We start from the raw sequence: 20,966 nt of genomic DNA, 5'->3' as shown, positions 1-20,966 counted from the left end.
TGAAGCAGAAGGCGAAACAGAGAGTGAAATAATTCCAGATTCTGAAGATCGACAAGAAAGTCGACATCTGGAAACTGTGCCAGTGAATGGAAATTTGACAAGAAAAGACTTAGAAATCATTGAAATAGATTCTGAAGGTGAAGAGAATCTGTTAAAAGGAAAGATAACTGAGGATTCGGTTGTCTCTATTGAAGACAAAGAAGCAGAACAAAAAGAAGTTTCAGACCAGGAGAGTATCGAAAGGCAGAGAACAAACTCTGAAGTAAGGAACAGAAATCCGAAATCTGGGAAGTTGAGGGTAATCGAAGAAGAGGAGGAAGACGAATTACCGAGTACCAGTGATGGAAGACAAAGTGAAGTTCCTGAAGGAGTGAAATTGCCGAATAGAGAAGTTCCTGAGTCAATTGAAATTTCAGACTACGAAACTGAAGGAAGTGACGTGGATGGTGAAAGTGAAAACAGAAAGAAAAGGACTTGGAAGTCAGAATCAAATAATTCTGAACCAAAGAAGAAGTACGTGAGAAAAGCAGACTACTGGCCTGGTGGAAGATTGAGAGTCAGATTGATCAAGAAACCAAAAGAACAAGTTGAGGAAATCAGTAGTCAAAAGAGTCCTGGAAAAGAAGTTGGAGTTGGAAGAAAAATTGAAGTGATATCGAGAAAAGGGAAGAGAATAGTAAGACCAAACCAAAAATACAAGTCTCCTGAGTGGACTTACTTAGTAATTCCACCTGTTATTGACATATATGATAGTAGTGAAGAAGAAAACGAAATCCAAGAAATTAGTGACAATGATTGAAGTACAGATATATTAAATTGGCAAAAGGCTGAAGAAAATTTGTTAGTTGACACAAGGTCGAAGAAAAACTGTTTAGTTGAAGAAAACTTATGTATGACATAAGGTCGAAGAAATCTTGTTTAGGGTTTTGAAAAACAAAAAAAAAAAAAAAATATATATATATATTTTAAAAGGGGGGTGTAAATATAAATTTAGAATTTTAAAATTTATTTTATTTTAATTTTGAGGCTAAAATTAACCAAAAATGCCTTATGTTAAGGAGAGCACTTCAAAGTGTTCTGTTTTTAAAAGATGCTGTAAGATGACTCTGGTGTGTCTGCTCATTTTAATTCTGCTCTGGTTGATTTTAGCTGTGATTATCCCTTTGGAGATGAATAGAGAATTACACAAAGTTAACATAACAAGCAAAGCTCTGGTTAGCCAAACTAAACATAGTGCGTCTGCAAAAGTTATTGATCATCAGCATAACATTCATCAAGATAAATCAATTGGTGATTTTTCAAGTAATACATTCACAAAGCTATTGAGTGAATATGTTAAGGTAATGGATGCAAAAGACTGCTACGTCTGCGTTAAGTTACCTGCTTCTGTTTCTGAGGGAGTAACATATAATATGCTTCCTCTCACTTATGCTGTAACATGTAGTGTGTTAATTAGTTTATTTTATCAAACTGGACGTTTAGAATATTACTATTCAAATTATGATGAAATTTTTGCAAATATTAAGATTGAAAATGCTTTAAATAAGCATAAGAAAGCAAAGCAAATGAGAGAATTTTTCCTTGTTACTAACGAACTTACTTATGAGTATGCTTATAAAAATAATCTAACTTGCAAATTAAGTGCTGAAGGAAAGAAATTTTTGAATATGGTTGAGGAGAGAAGAGCAATTTATAAGAGGAATGAATTAGTCAAGCAGACTAAGTCAAGTTTCTGGCAGAAAGAGGATGAGAAGTTAAATGGCAAAATGCTTGAAAATATTGCAATTCACATAGACAAACCAGTTAGTGGAAAGCTTTGCATTAGAAGAGATAATACACTTTTTGATAATTACTTTGTAGGTGCAAGTAACTGTGAAGATACTTATCAGATTTTGGGAGGTTGGGGATTCAAAGGTGGAAAAGATCCAATCTTTCCTGGGATTTATTTTGTTTGTGGTGACAAAGCTTATTACAACCTTCCAGACCACTGGTATGGAACTTGTTATGTGGGAATTGTTTTTCCTAAAGTGTTTCATGTTGACAGAGATTCAGAAGGATTGTTTAAAATTCATAATTATGTAAATAGAGTTAAAAGAGAAACTTTTACTGAAGTTCTGGGAGATATTTTTCAAGCAGTAATACCTTTTGTTGGTATAACCTTAAATGCAGGGAGAATTAGAAAATTATCCACTATAGTTGATAGATTATCAACTGACACAGCTGATGGGTTTCAATTAGTAAATGTTGAAGTTATTGCAATTAGATCCATGGTAATTCAAGATCGCCTTGCTTTAGACATACTCCTAGCAAAAGAGGGAGGAGTCTGTGGCATTTTACATGTACAACATTGTTGCACATATATACCTGACGAAAGTAAGAATATTGAAATGTACATTAAGAATATTACACAAATGCATTCAGAGATAATTCCTTTAGAAGAAGATGATTTTACAGGGAAACTTTCAAAAAGGTTTCAAGCAATTAAAAACTGGTTTCATGATATCGGAAGTTCAATTCTTGGCAAGATTTTGGCACCTTTGATTATAATAATATTCATTTTTATTTTGACCAAAATAGGTTGTTTGTTACATAAAAGAAAGAAACAGTTGAAAGAAAAGAAAAGAATCTATAAACTTAGAAAAGAAGAAGAAAGGGAGATCGAATTACAGGAGTTACATAGAGAGCGTTATGCTAATTCCAAAGATTATGCAGAAACAGACTTTTAGGTTTACTGATACAAATGAATTTGAATCGATTTCTTAGAAATTTAAATTACCAAAATTTTGAGTGCTAGTGTGGTGATTTGTTAATCACCAGATGAGGGAGTTGATGGAGCGAGATAGAAAACAAAATTTTGTTTAAACTCGTGAAGTCACATTTCCATAACATGAATAACAATATTAATGATTTGTGATATGTCGTGCTAATACAACTTAGATTAAACTTTACACATGGGGGACTAACATGTGTGCTCATAAACGTGCATAATTGTTGCATCTTTTTGTTCGTGCAAAATAATAAAATAATTTATTGTTTTCGTTTTTGTCATTACTAACTGCTGCATACATAAAAGAAGCATGTGCTTGTTTTGCTTTTCCTTGTCTGTGTGATGTCATTTCTACTATTCTAGGTGCATATAAGTCTCATGGATTATTGAAGACTGGTAGATATAAACGCTGCTTTATTTGTTTGCATTGGCTAGGTAACATTTGATTAATCGGGTGGGTTAATTAATTAGTAAATCTTGGGGTGGATACAGAATCTACATTATTTCTTACATTAATACTTTTCTTGTGTTTGTTTTATACTAGAAAGCATAAGTTGCCTGCTTTTGGGCCTAGACTGCTCGAGCTAGAAAAAGTTGAATTTTACTTCTGCAAAAGTCACGAGACGCCCATTCTGAAATAATATGTTCGTCAAAAGCTGCGTTCACAAAGCAAAAACTGACGTGCTATCATCATTCTGTCGGACATGGCCAAGGTCGAAAAAGAACATTTTGTCAGTCCTTAACTTGGCATCCGCGGAAGTCAATTGGAAGCAATGAGACATTTGTTGCAAACTTAGGAAGCTCCTGGTTGCATACAGAAAAGACAATGGTCCTTAAGAAAAGTGACCTAATGGAACTTTTGAAATGTGGGTGACATGTCACTTGTCACTCTCAGCCAATGGGACGTCGAAGATTTCTGAAAACTTTCCTTTGCGTAGTTTAGTTAGCGTAGAAAGGTATAAAAAGTCATGCCCCTAGGGATGGGCTGGCTGCTGCTTTCTGACTTTCCGATGAGGGTGAAGTGCTGTCGGACATTGCGTGGAGCACGTAAGAATCCTCAAAGAACTTTACTTTAATTTCTATCTATTTAGTTTAGTTAGGAACTTAGGTTTTAGAAATGCTAAACTTTAAATATTCACTTTAATTTTGATTCACTTGCTTAAATTGTATTTTTCTCACGTTTCTTTACAATCATGCTTGCTTTATTGCTAATAAAATTCATTTATAAAACTATCAACTTATATACCATAATTTAGTAAATAAAATCTTACTTTTGACAAACAAGCTGGTCTTGATTATTCAAGAGTGTAGGTTACTATTAGCTAGATCACGTCGCCAATGGTGGTCATTTAAATAGTTAGGTTTTATTCTAATGACAATATTCTTTCCGCAGATGTATAAAATTGTATATAGTTTGTAGATAATGTGTATATAGATTTAATCTGACCACCTGATTCAGTAGGCCCAAAATATGTCAGGTTTATAAATGGGTCCATAATTTAGTATAAAATTTTGTTTATAGGTTATGAAGTTGGGTAGCGTTGTTTATGATATATTTTCTATAGGCCGCTGGATCAAAAGCACCACAGGTAAAAAGTTCCCGAAGGATTGGGCGTGATAGGAGAATAGAGCACCAGAAAGTAGAAGTTTTATATCCGTCCACAGTTCCCATCTCTGCAGGAATTGAAAGTACTATCAGCCTGGTAACGTCTCAGACCTGGGTTAAAGGATCACAAACCACTTGCTGTGAGACCCAATGTAATGGAAATGTCAGCTACTGCTTTTGTCACCTTAGAATCTCGAGGCAAGCCCTCATCCCTCACTCTTCCATAGGCCCACACTTGAGAATAGGGATTATATATGTGCTGCTCTCACTCAGTTTTGCACCGCATCCAGGCTTTGCATATTGAACACAGGTTATCAACCAGATGGGTTCCAATTCCACATCATTGGATTTCAATGATTTTCTCGAAACTAAAAACTCCACAGGATTCAATCATTCTAAGAACCAGACAACATAGCAAGCATTTGTTTGGTGTTATATACTGGCAGATTAGAATTGATCTCCAAGTAGAATTCTGTCTATACTTGCTACTGACAGCGTCTACATGGAGGTAGAGGACAGCCTTTCTTTACAGTGGATACTCTTCGTATGGTGTCAGTTGACAGACTTATCGTCCAGCAAATCCCATCTTGATTGTGTTGGGCAACAGTCTTTTGTTACAGGGGAGAAGAGATGGTCCTACCTAGGAAGATGCTGTGTGCATGGTGGTAGGTGACCCCTTGGAACCCAGAGTAGATAAGGTCTGCATGGAGTTAGAAAACAGTCTTACCTCAAAGTGGGACTGTCTCTATGGTGATATGAGACAACTCTACCTCGGCAGATGAGACATGAATGGTGGTAGGTGATACTTGCCTCTGGGAGTAGATACTGTCTCAATGGTGTTAGATGACAGGCCTATTTATGCAGATCCTGTTGGCACGGTGTTGGGTAAAGCTTCACATTGGGCACTATCTGCGCTTCCCGTCACCTGGACTCACCCCTGTATTTGCCAGTATCTGCTGCAGTTTCTCCTTTGGGTTGGGCTCTTTCGTTAAGAGGTATAGAAAGCCTCCACCTCCCGCGCCCGCCAGGCTTTGTCCATAGACGTGGGGTCGCAAGGCATCCATCATGCGCCGCACTGCCAGTGGCTCACAACCTGGTGCCATATTTTTCTTCTGCTGCCAGTACCTGTCCAGGCACTCCCCTATGAGGTGCAAGTCACCTAGAAGAAACAGATGCAAGACAGTCACCATAGATGCATGAGATACCAGATCTAGCTGGCTTCACTGACAATTTGCTGTTCCCTGCAGAAAACATGCGCCACCACCCGACTGACAAACCCTTCACTGAACAGCAGTCCTTAGAAGCAGGAAAAGCTAAACAGGCTGGAGGATGTGGTGATAGCTTCCAGGCAAAAGAGAAGATGGAATGCTGTGAAGTGTATGAAACTGAGGGCCAAGCCTTGCCATTGATGTTGATGCCTCTCTGGGCCTCCAGAGTGGATCAGGGTTTCTCAGTCCGTGGCAGGTGGGTCTTGATGCATTTTCCAAACTATCTAGTATACTGTCGGCTTGTACATGGCAAGTATCTTCTCAAGTATCTTCTCGGGTCTAGGAACCCCACAAAGCTTACAAACTCCTGTCAGCATGGAGCTCCCATGGACTATCCTGGAGCACTCTAACAATTCTACACCTGCTTTCTTTTTTTGTATCTGATGCTGTGAAAAATGTTTTCATCCTACAGCCTTAATGGGAGATAATGTAGCAAGGCGCATGGTAATACTCAGGAAAGCTGCACATGGATTCCTGTTGTGCTACAGCAATTTCAGACAAGGTGAAATGAAGATAAAATTAAGAGTTTATGCCATAAATAGCAAATTGACAGCACACAACATTCCCTGGTGACTTCTCCAGGCTCCAACCTGCATCGGACTGGAGTCTGGAACCCTCCCCAAGAAATGCCAAAGTCTATTGTCTAAAATTAAATAACTAGATATAACAATAGATTTTGGATCATGACAATCTCTACTAGCATTAAAGAAAAACCTAGAATTTTTTAAGAGAAGCTTAAAAACAAAAAAGTTGCGTTCCTGTCGAAGGCACACTATGCCACCCCATGTGCCCCCACTGAATCTGTCACTCGCTGGGCATCTTTGGCCACAGAGCGGAAACAACTGCAGTAGTAGTAGTAGTAGTAGTAGTAGTAGTAGTAGTAGTAGTAGTAGTAGTAGTAGTAGCAGAAGCAAAGTAGAGTGACTCGTGCGGCTCAGTTAGAGTGGGTGCTCTTCTCCTGTTAGGAGCAGTCGATATCAGGGACGAAATTGACATGTGCTCAGGGCTGGGCTTCCCTTTGCCACATGTAATTTTGAGATGTACCCTAACTCACGTAAAGGGACGCCTCCTAATGCAAGCCGTTGCTTGGCTTACTGATCCTTCTGTAACCACGCACCCACCCTGCTTCCTGGTGGTTCCCGTGTGGAATCGCCACTACAGAGCCTTTCCTCGAGTTTTCCTGCTCGGGAGGATTTGTGGTTTGTAGGCTTCCCCGTCCTTCCTTCTTGTACTGGCCACATTGTTTTCCCGCTTGTTGCTTCATTCGAAGCCAATTTACCTTCCCGCTTCGACTTTCCATTCTTTAGACGGAGCTCCGCTAACCTGTTGTTCTAGAGGCATTTTTATCTCTTTTCTGAAGATTTTCTGCCATGCCTAATTTCACCCACAAGTGTGTTGCTGTTCTGCTCTTTTCCTCCATCCAGAGCCGGACGGCACACCTCTTGAGTGTGTGTCTGCTCCGCTCTCCAACAGCTGGCCGGAACACCTCAATTCCCTTCGCTTTCTCTTTAGCGGTTCGTGTCTCTCCAGTTTATGGAAGTCTCCCTTTTAGGCAATACAGGAGACGTTTTATGGTAGGTACTACGTTTATTACCCGGAGCGCCGGGAACACACCGCTATCTTGGAGGCGGTCGGCGCCGAACTACAACATGGCCGCCTTCCGCTTCCGTGTTACACTTTCCGGTTCCGGCAAAAGAGACTAGACCGTCACCACATATCGCCCCCCTTTACACAACCCTTAACAAACCATTCTTACTAGTAGTCCATTTCAAAGTCCTTAAATCGTTCCGGCCTTCTCACTGTCCTTCCTGCTCTCGTGGTACTGGCTCTATCCAACTGCTCTCCGCCTGATTCATCCAGCTTCCTGCTCGCCCCTTCTTTCTCGCCATCTCCTTCTTGATCTCTCTCTCTACTATCCTCACTCTTCTCTTCTCTATGTCCTCTAACTTCTTCTCTTCTTCTTTCTCCTCTCTTGTCCACTTGCTGCCTGCCTTCTTCAACTTGCTCATGTTTCCTCTCTCCACTTGCGTCCTCTCTTTCTTCAACATTCTCTACCTCCTCACTTGCTTCAGCTCCCCAGTTGAGTATCTTACTGCACTTCGCCATCCTGTCCTGCGACCACACTTTGCCGTCACTGAGTAGTGCCGATCTTGTAAATGGTTCCAGCACTTGTAGGGGAGGGGTAAATTTGCTTTCCCCTTTTCTCTTTAGTGTTGCCACCTTCACTCTTACCCAATCACCTTTTTCTAACGTGACTCCCTTGACGTTGTGTCTTTTGTTGAAGTGTTCAGTGTAAGTTTCTTGCGCCCTTTCCAAGTTTCTCCTGACTACCGCTGGGGACCATTTGCTCTGCACCACCATCTTCCTCCACACCGCGTTGTCCTGGGTAAAGGGATCTCTCCCCCTCAAAACCTTGAACGGGCTGTATCCTGTACAACCCGGTGTGATGCGGTATGCCCATAGTATTTTTGGTAGCTCTTTCTCCCAGTCCAATCCATCACTTATGGCCGCCTGAATTGTTCCCATAATCACCCTGTTGAAGCGTTCTACTTGTCCATTTCCTGCGGGGTGATAAATGGGCGGGTGCTTGACCTCAATGCCGTTCCTCAACACGAAAGCTTCCCACTTCGCCGATGTGAATTGGGGTCCATTGTCACTGATGATCACCTTGGGAATGCCTTCCTTGAGGAACGTGTTTCTTAGAAATGTTATAACAGCCTCCGTGTCCATAGTTTCCTGCACGTCGACTTCCGGCCACTTTGAGTATTTATCGATCAGCACCACTGCGTACTTTTGCACTCCTTCGGTGTTGAGGATGGGTCCCATGATGTCAACCGATACCACTTCCCAAGGGCCTTCTGGAATGGGGAATTTTCCCAATTGGGGTCTCAAAACACTTTGGGATTTGTCGGCTTTGGCACAAGACTCACACTGTCTCACATAGCGCTCCACCTGAGTGTCTATGGCTGGCCACCAGTACATCTGCCTCGCCAACGCCTTGGTCTTAGTAATGCCTTGATGCCCTTCATGTAGCAAGGCTAATAAGTGTTCAATCACACCTTGGGGGGGCACTACTTTGTCGCCTCTAAGTAGGAAAAGAGGGTTTTCTCCTAGTGACATCTCATCTCGCACTTCCCAATACCTTCTTAGAGCTTCCTTGAGATGTCTCTTTTCAGGCCACCCATGGATCACGTATCCCTTGATTGTCTCTAGATCCTCGTCCGACTTGTAGGCCTCTTCCCATTCCTGGGCACTGATGACGCTTTCCATGTCTTGAATGGTGGCTACCACGTAGCCGTCCCAGTTTGGAGTTGCTTGCTCGTCTGGTCCCTCTTGAGCGGCTGCTCGACTCAGGAAGTCAGCCACCTTATTTTGAGGCCCTGGTATGTGCTCTACTTCATATACAAAATCCAAGAGCCTGAGTGTCATTTTGGCTATTCGGGGTGTGGCGTGTGCATGACCACTCGACGTCAACACCTTCACTAAGGGCTTGTGGTCCGTCCTCACCAGAAATTTTGCTTCCCACAGATATTGTCGAAATCGTTCCATTCCCCATACTACTGCCAGCATTTCTTTCTCTATGACGCTAAACTTTTCTTCGTTGGGCGCCAAAGATCTCGAGGCGAAGCTGATCGTGGACATCTCACCCTTTTCAGACTTCTGCATAAGCACGGCCCCCAAGCCTCGGTCACTAGCATCAGTGGTGAGGACAGATGGTGCCTCGGGATCAAATCCTTGTAGTGGTATCGTCGCTCCCAGTTCCTGTTTGAGTTTAGCGAACTCTTCCTGTTCTTCCTCCTTCCAGTGGAATCCGTTCTTTTCCTTGAGCAACTGCCGCAAGTAGTGGGTCTTGGTAGCAAAATTGGGGATGAATTTGCTATAATATTCGGCCATCCCCAGGAACGACCTGACGTCCTCCTTCTTCCCTGGGTCTGGCGCATCCAGAATTGCTTGCATATTGGCTTTCTTTGGTTTGATGCCCTTTGCGCTTACTTCATGTCCTAAATATGTCACGGACGAAACTCCGAACCTGCATTTTGACCATTCCGCCGTCAATCCACTGGCTTGCAATGTGTGTAGTACTTGATGCAGCCTCTCATTGTGGTCTTGCCTAGACGCTCCCATGACCATGATGTCATCTTGAAAGAACTGGACTCCCTCCATCTTCCTGAAGAGTCGGTGCATAAGATTCTGGAACACGGCTGCTGCCGAGGCCAATCTGAATGGCATCCTGACAAATTTGTAACACCCAAACGGCGTGATAAAAGACGTGAGGTGACTACATGAGGGATGGAGTTTCACTTGATGGTAGGCAGACGATAGATCCAGAGTGGAGAACCATTTCACTCCTTTGGTCTTGGCCAACATCTCATTGATACGGGGAAGAGGGAATTTGTCAACCAAGATATTTTTGTTCAGTTCTCTGAGGTCGACGCATAACCTCACCTTCCCATTTGGCTTCTGTGCGACCACCAACGGTGAAAGCCACTCTGAGCTGTCTATGGCTTGTATCACTCCACTCTTTTCCAACCTGTCCAGTTCCGCCTGGACTGCTTCCCGACATCTGAGTGGGATGTTTCTCACCTTGTGCACCACGGGTTGTGCTCCTTCTCTCAACTTGATGAGATGGCTGTATTTTACCAGTTCTCCTATTTGTCCGTTGAACACTTTGGGGTACTCTCTGCGCCACGCTTCGTTGTCATTGTCCTGTATCATGTCCATTAGCAATATTTTCTCTATGCCTCCTGGGTTCAACTGTATTCCAAGCGCACCCTGGTCTTTCCAACTGAGCACCGATGGACCTTTTTCTGCAACGTACAGTTTGCACATGGCTCGTCGTCCCCGAAATTCAAACAGCAGTGGACAGTAGCCCAACATGGGTATTCTCTGTCCTGTATATGTGACCGGTCTTAGGTCCATCGGCTTGAGTCTCTCCTTGACCTTTGCCTCAAACTCTCTCTCCCACACTTGCTTCTGTATTATGGAGATGGGGGCACCACTGTCCGCTACCATTTGTATTGGTACACCACCTATATGCATGTCCAACCGTGGTTTGTCAGTGCACCCTACATCCAATATTTGTGCGTCGATGTAAAGGAACTCTTGCACGTCTTTCTCTTCTGTGTGTGTCGCTTCTTCCTCATGCTGCTCCTGGTCCACATATCTGACTGATGTACTTTTGGGCTTGCGACGGCACACCTTCTCGTAGTGCCCAAAGATGTTGCAGAAAGCGCATTTCGCCCTGAACGCCGGGCATGCTTTGTCGTTCCCCAAATGTGCTGTGCTACCACATCTGTAACAGCTCGGTCTTCCTCCTCTGCTTGTCCTCTGAGCACTTCCTCCGGACTGTTGTTGCCCTCTTTTGTAGTCTTGGTTTCTCGTCATCTCTTTTTGTTTACTCTTCTCCCCTTTGTAACTTGTCATGACTCTGCAGACCGTCTGCGTGCTTCCCGCTTCTTTCTTAACTGCTTGCGCACACCTTTTCGACATCTCCGCCTTCTTCACCAAGGCCCACACTTCCTTCAAGGTTCCATCGCCATTTACCCACAGTTTCTCTTGGACATGCGTGCTCGTCGTGTGCATAATTATTTGGTCTCGGATGAGGTCATCATGGAGGGGACCAAATTTGCATGTGAGAGCTAGTTTCTGAAGAGCTGTGACATATTCATCTACAGTCTCACCTCCTTCTTGCTTTCTATGGAAGAAACTGTGCCTATCGATGGCAACGCACACCACTGGCCGGTAGTGCGCATCCAGGTCAGCAATGGCGTGGCTGAACACGTCGTCATCGTTGTCGTCTCTTTGACCTTTCACGATGGTGTCAAATACCCTGATGCCTTCCGGGCCCAAATTGTGCAGTAGGATAGTCTTCCTTCTCTTGCTGGAGTACTCTGCCCCACTCTCTTCCTCCAACGCCTCTAAGTAGTTCTGAAAGTACCTCTTCCAATCTTCCCAGGGCATCGCTGGTTCCCCTCTGGTCGGGAGGAAAGGTACCATCTGTGTGAGCGACGACGTTTGCGCCGCCATTTTTCTGACTACATTAGGACTGCCTTGAGCTTGGATGCCTCTGTCCGGGGGGCTGCCCGGGGCTTGTCTGGTGTCTGCAACACCTGCTGTACTTCCGCTGCCAGTCGCTCCACTCGACAACGCCGTCGTGGACTGCTGTCCTTCCCTGCCTCCTATCCCATCCTGGTCGCCATTATGGAAGTCTCCCTTTTAGGCAATACAGGAGACGTTTTATGGTAGGTACTACGTTTATTACCCGGAGCGCCGGGAACACACCGCTATCTTGGAGGCGGTCGGCGCCGAACTACAACATGGCCGCCTTCCGCTTCCGTGTTACACTTTCCGGTTCCGGCAAAAGAGACTAGACCGTCACCACACAGTTGCCATTAGAGACTACCCTAGCCTCCTATCTGTGTATTTACTTTATGGAGGGGGTTTTCGCTTTAAACATTTTAGCGAGACTTCTCGTTTCTGTGTCCCTTCCACTTACCTTCCCCTGGTATGGATGTTGTGAGAGAGTACCCTTTCTGAGATAGTCTCATATTTTTGGGCTTGCTTCTGGAATTCCTCAACCAAAGAGACTTCACCTGTGGCTACAGACTTTTGAAGTTATTGAAGAATTGCCTTGGGGTAAGTGGAGCATGAGAACTGAACACATGTCAATGCTTAAAAGTGAATAGTGTGCTTAAAGAGCATTGTGCATATTGTTACGACAGGCACTATTTCTTTACAGTACCTGTTGCTCCTGAAAGACCATACCATCCACGTATGGGGAGAGTGGTGGATACTTCCTGGTTTGTTTCCCCCATACTTTTTTTTTGTGTAATAAAATTAGTTTATTAAAATTGTTGGTTGGTAAAAAAAAAAAAGTTAAACTTTATTTTTAACATTTTCAGTACAAGAAAGTAGGCGATATGGGGTATCACTGTAACATTTTGCATTACAAATCATAGAGAATACATAGTGTGACGGCATAGTTGCATAAGTAAAGGCAGGTGATAGGTCTAACATGTTACATGTACTATAACAGACAGGTTTATCACTTAAAAGCAATGAAATACAAAGCGAATATCATAGTAACACTCATGCAACATTTCCTGAAGTCTCCAGAGGAGCCCCGAGTGTAGTAAATTGAGCAATACAAGAGGCCGGGAGGCGCTCGACCCCCGTCTCCATGGGGGTGTCATTCTTCAAGCACGATGACAAAGACCAACAACTGGCACATATAGTTACAATGAGGCTTCTACAGTCCAGTTGCCATCAGCCTGCACCTCTACCCTAGTTTGGTCATCATCCCCGCTCCCCCGGGAAAGCAAATACGTGGTTAATGGTCCCCAGATGTCCCTAGGTCTACTGGATATCGGCTGTGTCTCAGCAAAAATCGCAGATTGCTCCCGGCAGTATATCACATCTGTGAGCCAGTCCTTAAACTTTGGAGCTCTGCCGCGACCCCAGCGACATGCCACTCGCCGTTTAGCGAGGAGTAAAGCAACATCAAGAACTTTCCTACAAGTCTTAGGGACTTGCGGCGTGTACTCCAGAAGCATCAATAGAGGGTCAGGATTTATAGTCACTCCGACCATGGTCTCCAGAGCACCATATACCTGTCGCCAGTACTCTTGAACTAAGGGGCACTCCCAGGATAGGTGAAGGAAACCAGCATGCTCCGCGTGACAGCGTTCACATTTGTCATCATCAGGTAGGCGGAATCTATATTTTTTGACCGGCGTATAGTACAATCTCTGTAAGAACTTGTAATGGATCATCTTAAGTCTACAGCTAGCGGATGTTCTAGCCGTAATGTCGCAACAGTAGAGCCACTGCTCATCAGTGATCTCTAACGCCAGATCGTCAGCCCAATGTAAGCGGGCCGAGTGTTCTAGTCCCAATCTAGAAGCCCTGACTTGACGATACATACCAGACACTAGGTGTGAGCCATCTTGCGAGCATAGCATAAGGTGCAGTGGGGTCAGAACGTCAGGTTCCCGGGGAAAATCCGGCAGGATCTCCTTCATCCCTTGGCGCAATCTTATATAATAAAACGTGTCAAGCGGAGTGGGGCTATAGGTTTTAAAAAACATATCAACAGCGTTAAATTGGCCATCAGTGAAGAGGTCTCCCCAACTAGACACCTTTAGACGCCGACAAAGCAGCTGAAAGCCCTTTTCCTGTAGGAGTGCCAATTTAGGGTGGTATGTCAGGGGCATCCGTGCTGAATATGGCAGAGCCCAACCCAGCATCTTAGCTATACGACGCCAAGCGTCAATAGTACAGGTGACTGTCGTAGGCGGCGTCTCTATGGCCGTCATAGGACAGTGTATGAGACCACTTAGAGGGAGAGGATTTGCGATCCAATCCTCAACTGCCAATTGAGGCATAAAGGGTGTGGGGACCATCCAATGATAAGCGTAATACGCTTGAGCACAGACATAATAAGCTTCAAATCAGGAACGTCGAAACCACCTTTATCATACGGCTGAGTCAGTATTGACCACCGAAGCCTCGGCTGTTTACCCCCCCAGAATAAGCGGCATAGCTCATATTTCAGTGTTTTAAAGAAAAAAGCACCCGGATGATAGGGGATATTTAAAAACAAATACAAAAACGGGGTAGGACTACCATCTTGATAAGCGACACTCTGCCCGCCATAGACAGGGGAAGGGAGAGCCAACGATCAACAGAGATGGTGAGCTTCGTGACAGCCACACCATAGTTGAGCCGTATTGTCTCGTCTTTATCTCTGGAAATTTGGATTCCAAGGTAGCGTAAATCCGATCGGCACCACTCCAACTGGAAGTCTAAGACAAAGTCAGAGACCGCGTCTGTGAGAGGGTAAAATTGCGACTTGGCCCAGTTTATTTGTACCCCCGACAATCTGCCAAAGACCACAAACTCCTGCAGCAAGGGATTTAAGTTATGCATCGGATCTGTGACAAATAGTGTCATGTCATCTGCGTAGAGCGACACAGCAATCTGACGCTGAAAGCAGCGAAATGCCCCTTCCCGATGCAGTTGGCGCAGTCGGCAGGCAAGCGGCTCCACAGCTATCGCAAAAAGGAGCGGGGACAATGGGCACCCCTGTTTGGTGCCTCGTGTAATAGCGATCGAGGGAGCTAGACGCCCATTGATAAGCACTTTCGCAGACGGCTGTGTATACAGCAACTGAACCCAAGATATATATATAATTTAGGGAATCCCATGCGGGTCAAGACAGTGAATAGGTCATTCCATTTGACCAAATCGAATGTCTTAGTGGCATCTAAGAATACCGCCCCAACCGGGAGATCCGGATGTATCGTTCGAATCAAAGAGATCAGCGTACGTAGGTTGTGGGAAGTAGAGCGTCCGGGAACAAACCCCGACTGATCTGGCAAGATAATTTTAGTCATCAAGAGGCAAGAAAACAAGTTACTTACCTGTAACTTTGGTTCCCCAGTATTAGTAATTTTCATAGATTCCCATGCTTTGTATCATTCTCCGTTGTCGGAATGGGAGTCTCGGTAACAAAAATACCATAGCTGTAGGTACAAAAGACCAAGGAAAAAGGCCTAGGCCTCATTCTCTTTTGTAGCATATCACCCTCTTTGTGTAAAAGAGACCAAACTTAGGCCTCAGCCAATCAGAAGTGCCTCACCCCTTAGAACCTTCCTGAAGGAACCTCAGTGCCTCAGATTTTCGTAGCCGTTGTGTACTTAGACACCATATCTGTTGTAGGTTGAGCTTTCCTCGGGGAGGTGGGTGGGCGGATGGGAATCTATGAAAGTTAACAATACTGGGGAACCAAAGTTACAGGTAAGTAACTTGTTTTCTTACCCCAGTATTGGAACTTTCATAGATTCCCATGCTTTGTATCAGAGTAGCAAGCAGTTAGCAACAAAACCACATTTTGCATCATCACAATATAGCAATAGGCAACATGACATAAAGATACAAAATGTGAAGGACGGAAGGTGGGAAAGAAAGGAAAGCTCACCAATCATTGGAAGAGGTTCCTCAGGACAGCCTGTCCTACTGCCGCATCATCTTGTTGTAGGGACTCCAAGCAGTAATGCCTGGTAAAGGTGTGAACGCTGCTCCAGGTAGCATCTCAGCAAATGTCTTTGATCTGCACCCCCGCGAAGAGGGCTGTTGAAGAAGCCACAGATCTTGTGGAATGTGCTCGAATCTTTCCAGTCAGAGGTTTTCCTGCAGCAGTGTGACAATGCAGAATGGCACTCGTGATCCATCTTGAAACACCTTGTTTGGATAGTGGAAGGCCCTTGCTTGGACCCCAGAAGGCAACAAATAACTGTGAGGTTTTTCGAAAACCCTTAGTACGCTCCAAGTAGAATTTCAAGCACCGTTGCACATCTAGCGAATGCAATGCTCTCTCTGCTGGTGTAGCCGGTTGAGGAAAGAACGCCTTCAGAATGACCGGCTCATTCAAGTGGAAGTCCGAGGGAACTTTAGGCATAAACCTCGGATTAGTTCTCATGATGACAGTGTTTCTCTTGAATTGAAGGAAAGGTTCTTGGATAGTCAAGGCCTGCAATTCTCCAACACGCCTAGCCGACGTGAGAGCGAGGAGGAGAGCCAATTTCCATGAAAGATATTTCATGTCAGAACGATGGATTGGTTCAAACGGGCCCTTCATGAGTTGAGAAATGACTAGATTCAGATGCCATGTCGGAGGAGGCGGTCTCACTGGTGGATAAACTCTGAACAAGCCCTTTAGAAATTGCTTGACAATTCTGGAAGACCACGAGGAGGGTCCAGACCCAGTCCTCCTGAACCTTGATATTGCCGCCAAATGGACGTTAATCGATAAATGGGCTAGTCCCGACTTAGCCAAGGACAGCAGATAAGGAAGGATCTGATGAGGCTTGGAAGCGAAAGGATCAATGCTTTCTTTCTTGCACCAGCAACAAAATCTCTTCCACTTAAGACGGTAAGTCCTGTTCGTAGAAGGAGCTCTTGCCTGAGAAAGGACCTCCTTAATCTCACTTGATATGGGTAGGTTCATAAACTCTCGCTGCTCAGGAGCCATGCAGTCAGGTGTAATGACTGCGGATCTGGGTGCCAAAGTTGTCCTTCGGACATCGTGAGGAGATCTGGTAGAACCTCCAAAGGAAGAGGAGGGGCTATCGACAGCAGATGGAGTTCCGTGAACCAGAACTGCCTCGGCCAAGCAGGGGCTATTAGGATCATCCTGCACGGCTCCACCTTGATCTTCCTGATGAGCCGTGGGATCAGAGGTATGGGAGGAAAAGCGTAGACAAATGTCCTCGACCATGCTATCGAAAGCCCACTCCCCAGAGAACCTCGATGGGGAAGCCTGCTTGCATAAGACCGGCATTTCTTGTTGGTCGGAGTGGCAAAAAGATCGATCTCCGGTCTGCCCCACTGGCTGAAGACCTCCTCCAAAACTCTCTGATTCAATTCCCATTCGTGGCTGACTGAGGATGACCTGCTCAGTCTGTCTGCGTTTTCGTTTAGGACGCCTGGCAAGTGTTCTGCCTTCAGCGATATCCTCTGAAGGATCGCCCATTCCCAGATCTGCTGAGCTTCTTGCGACAATGGACGAGATCTGGTTCCTCCTTCCTTGTTCACATAGTGCATGGCCGTGGTGTTGTCCGTCCTGATAAGCACTTGTGAACCTTCCAGGCGAGGAAGAAAAGCTTGCAGAGCCAGTCGTATCGCCCTGAGCTCTAACAGGTTGATGTGGAGGCGTTTCTCCTGGGGCGACCAATGACCGCTGACATGCAGGTCTTGCATCACTGCCCCCCAACCCTCCAATGATGCGTCCATTGTTACCACTTGTGGAGACGGGTCGCTTACGAAGAATAGACCTTGGGACAAGTTGTCTTGATCTGTCCACCATAAGGCCGCTTCCTTCATCCTTGGAGTGACCGTCACCCTGTCCTCGAATGAACCGTGGACCTGTTTCCATGGGTTGTCTAGTTGCTCCTGCAGAGGACGCATTCTTAGTCTGCAATGGGGAATTAGTGGGATACACGATGAAATTACTCCCAGTAGAGACTTGTAGCTGCGTACTGAAAGACACTTTTTTGTTTGTAAGTCCTGGGCCAAGGTCTGTAATTTCGCTCTCCTTTCCTGAGTAGGGAAGGCTCTTGAGAGCTTTGAATCCAAGATGGCTCCCAGGAAGCGAGCCTTTCTGGACGGGACCAGGGAAGACTTCTCGTTGTTCAGAGTCCCAGATCCTGAAACAAATTGGTACAAGCTTGAACAGCCTCCAGCGCTGCCTCCCTGGAAGGAGCTTTCAGTAACCAGTCGTCCAGGTAGGGGAAGACCTGAAAATGGTTCCTTCGCAGGAAAGCTGCTACTGGCGCCAGCACCTTTGTGAAAATTCTTGGGGCTGAGCGGAGTCCAAAGGGTAAGACCCTGAACTGAAAATGGCTCTTGGCTACTGTGAATCGCAGAAACCTTCTGTGTGCTGGGTGAATCGGAACGTGGAAATACGCATCCTCGAGATCGAGCGTGGCCATGAAATCCCCCGGGCTGATAATCTTCAAGATGTCCTGGAGAGAGACCATCCGGAAGGACAGGGAGATGAGATAGGTGTTTAGCTCCCTGAGGTCTAAAATTGGGCGCCACTTCTCTAGCGTCTTCCTCACCAGGAAGAACCTGGAATAAAATCCTTGCCCCCTTTGGTTTGAGGGGACCGGCTCTATCGCTCCGGTCCGGAGCATCTGTTGGACCTCGAGCCGCAGGAGACGCTGGTGTTTCGATGGAATGGCTGCCGGGGGATTGGGTGGAGGGACTTGCGTGAATTCCAAGGTATGCCCTTTCCGAATGATGTTGAGCACCCAACGGTCCGATGTTATCCTGGACCAGTTTTGAAGGTATTTGGTGACCCTGCCTCCAACTGATGATCTCTTGAAGGAGGGTCCAGTAGGAAGAGCCAGGAGGCCGCTAGGGCGAATCCCGTCCTCGTCCAGCCTGTTTTCCCTTATTGTAAGGCCTGGAGTAGTTGGTAGACTGGCCCTGCCGCTGTTGATAAGGCTGACGGTATTGCTGGGAACCTGAGCCCGTGGTGGAATAGTGTTGTTGTTGAAAGGATCCTCTGTAGTTACCACCTCTACCTCTGGATCCCTTAAAAAGAGACTTTCGGTATTGAAGGGTCCCCAAGGACCTGGCAGTCTCCGTGTCCTTTTTTATTTCTTGAAGAGTGTCTTCAATGAGTTTGCCGAATAATGCCTCACCATCAAAGGGAAGATCCAGGACCTTGTTTTGGATCTCAGGCCGAAACCAAGTAGCTTTGAGCCACCCTTGGCGACGGAGGACTGCCGCCCCAGCCAATGAACGGAACGCCGTCGTCGCAATATCCATTGCACAGTCAATGATTTCCATTGACGTTGCTTCTCCCTCCTGCAAGATCTTCCTTGCCTCAGACGTAGACTCCGGAGGCAGCTGGTCAAGGTATGGGGCGACATCACACCAAAGCTGGCGGTCGTACCTACCCAAGATCGCTAGGGCATTAGCCGCTCGCACCAGCAAACTTGCCATCGACGAGAATCTCTTCCCCACATTATCCAACCTCCGCCCTTCCTTGTCCGGAGGAGTTGTTAAGGGAGCAGAGGGGTTACGGGATTTCTTCGGCGCAGCCTACGAGATCACAGAGTCTGGTCTTGGATGGCCCGTTAAGGCTGCTGGACCATCATCGGGTGCCTTGTATTTTTTATCCAGACGCGGTAGCACAGGGACCACCGTCGCCGGGTTCTTCATAGCCTTTAAGCCCTCCTTCCACAAATGATCCACAATAGGAATGGACCTAGTTGATTTCCTAAAAGGTTCCTTGAAATCATATAAGAAACAATCTGTAGTAACCTTAGGCATGGCTAATTTGAATCTTGAAGAAACCGCCGTTGACAGTACCTTCATCGACGAAACCCCTGTCGACGACATCAATCCCGCTTTCGATCTTTTCGTCGACGGAACTTCCGCCGTCGACGTCTTCGTCGTCGAGGACTTGGAACTCCTCTCAGAAGACTGGGATGAAGGTTTTTTGAAGGCTGTGACAGTCTTCTCACCTTTAGAAGGCGTAGCAGGTCCTACCCTCTCCTTCACACCTCGGTGAGGAGATGTGCTGGGACCTGGGCTCTCAGACTCACTGGGGGTCTTTTTTGAGGCCTTGGAAGATCTTTCTATAGAAGAAGGGGAACCCCTACCCCTCTTCACTGACCTTCTTGAAGAAGACATCGACGCTGCATCCTCACTGTCACTAGAGACAGTCTCCTTCCTGGATTTCAGCTTATGGAGCCATGTCAAGAGTCTACCCCCACGGTCCCGGAGGGTCTTGGTCGAAAAGGTGCGACAGATCTTACAGTCCGCAGCCTGGTGGTCAGGATAGAGGCAATAAATGTAGTCTTTGTGCTTATCCTCCACAAAAAGCCTTGTCTTGCCACAGGTGGAACATGGTTTGAAAAGGGCTTTTTTCTTCTCCATTTCTGACATCCTGGGAGGCAGCCAACAATCCTGAAGTGAATCTGAAAGATTTTGAAGAAAAAATCCTGAAAGAAATCCTTTGAAGAGTAGAAGTTGAGCAGAGCTCAAAGGAGACTCCCTAAGCACAACGTGCAGTAGAAAATCTGAGGCACTGAGGTTCCTTCAGGAAGGTTCTAAGGGGTGAGGCACTTCTGATTGGCTGAGGCCTAAGTTTGGTCTCTTTTACACAAAGAGGGTGATATGCTACAAAAGAGAATGAGGCCTAGGCCTTTTTCCTTGGTCTTTTGTACCTACAGCTATGGTATTTTTGTTACCGAGACTCCCATTCCGACGACGGGGAAATGATACAAAGCATGGGAATCTATGAAAGTTCCAATACTGGGGTAAAGCCTGGTGGCCAGGACCTTGGCCAATATGTTTACATCACAGTTTATCAACAATAGTGGTCGATAAGAATCGCAGGAACTAGGGTTCTTACCAGGTTTTAGGAGGGAAGTAATCATGACCTCCCGCATGGAACGTGCCAGGGCACCTTCAGCCAAGGATTCCTCAAAGATCTCCCGAAGGACAGGAGCCATTGTGTCTATATAGGTCTTATAAAATTCGGCAGGGAGCCCGTCCAAGCCCGGAGCTTTACCATTTTTTAGTGACATTATGGCATCCCTAATTTCGTCCAGCTCAAGGGTGGTTGCCAGGAAGGTCCTGTGTACATTGCTAAGCCAGCAAAGAGCTACTTCACCAAGGAAGTCATCATAGCGGATAGCACTAGTTGTGGTTGTGGTATATACAGTGTGAAAATGTGATGTGAGTACACTTAATATGCCTTCAGCATCTCTGACGGTATGACCCCTCTCATCTGTGACTTCAAGAATCG

At 45.6% G+C, this 20,966-nt stretch overlaps 1 protein-coding gene across 2 annotated transcripts in view; it reads right to left on the bottom strand.

Annotated features, from left to right (window-relative positions):
- The window catches only part of FCSK (fucose kinase), a 1,128,763-nt gene that overhangs the window by 43,920 nt on the left and 1,063,877 nt on the right, over nucleotides 1–20,966 (bottom strand). For both annotated transcript variants that reach the window (XM_078671586.1, XM_078671587.1), the window contains exon 23: nucleotides 5,309–5,532. In XM_078671586.1, coding sequence (XP_078527712.1) covers nucleotides 5,309–5,532 — 224 coding nt within the window. The remainder of the gene's footprint in view (nucleotides 1–5,308; nucleotides 5,533–20,966) is intronic.

This window comes from Lissotriton helveticus, chromosome 12, assembly GCF_964261635.1.
Source record: "Lissotriton helveticus chromosome 12, aLisHel1.1, whole genome shotgun sequence".
Lineage (NCBI taxonomy): Eukaryota > Metazoa > Chordata > Amphibia > Caudata > Salamandridae > Lissotriton > Lissotriton helveticus.
Note: the sequence above shows the minus strand (reverse complement) of the source record. Positions and strands in the feature narration are given on the sequence as shown.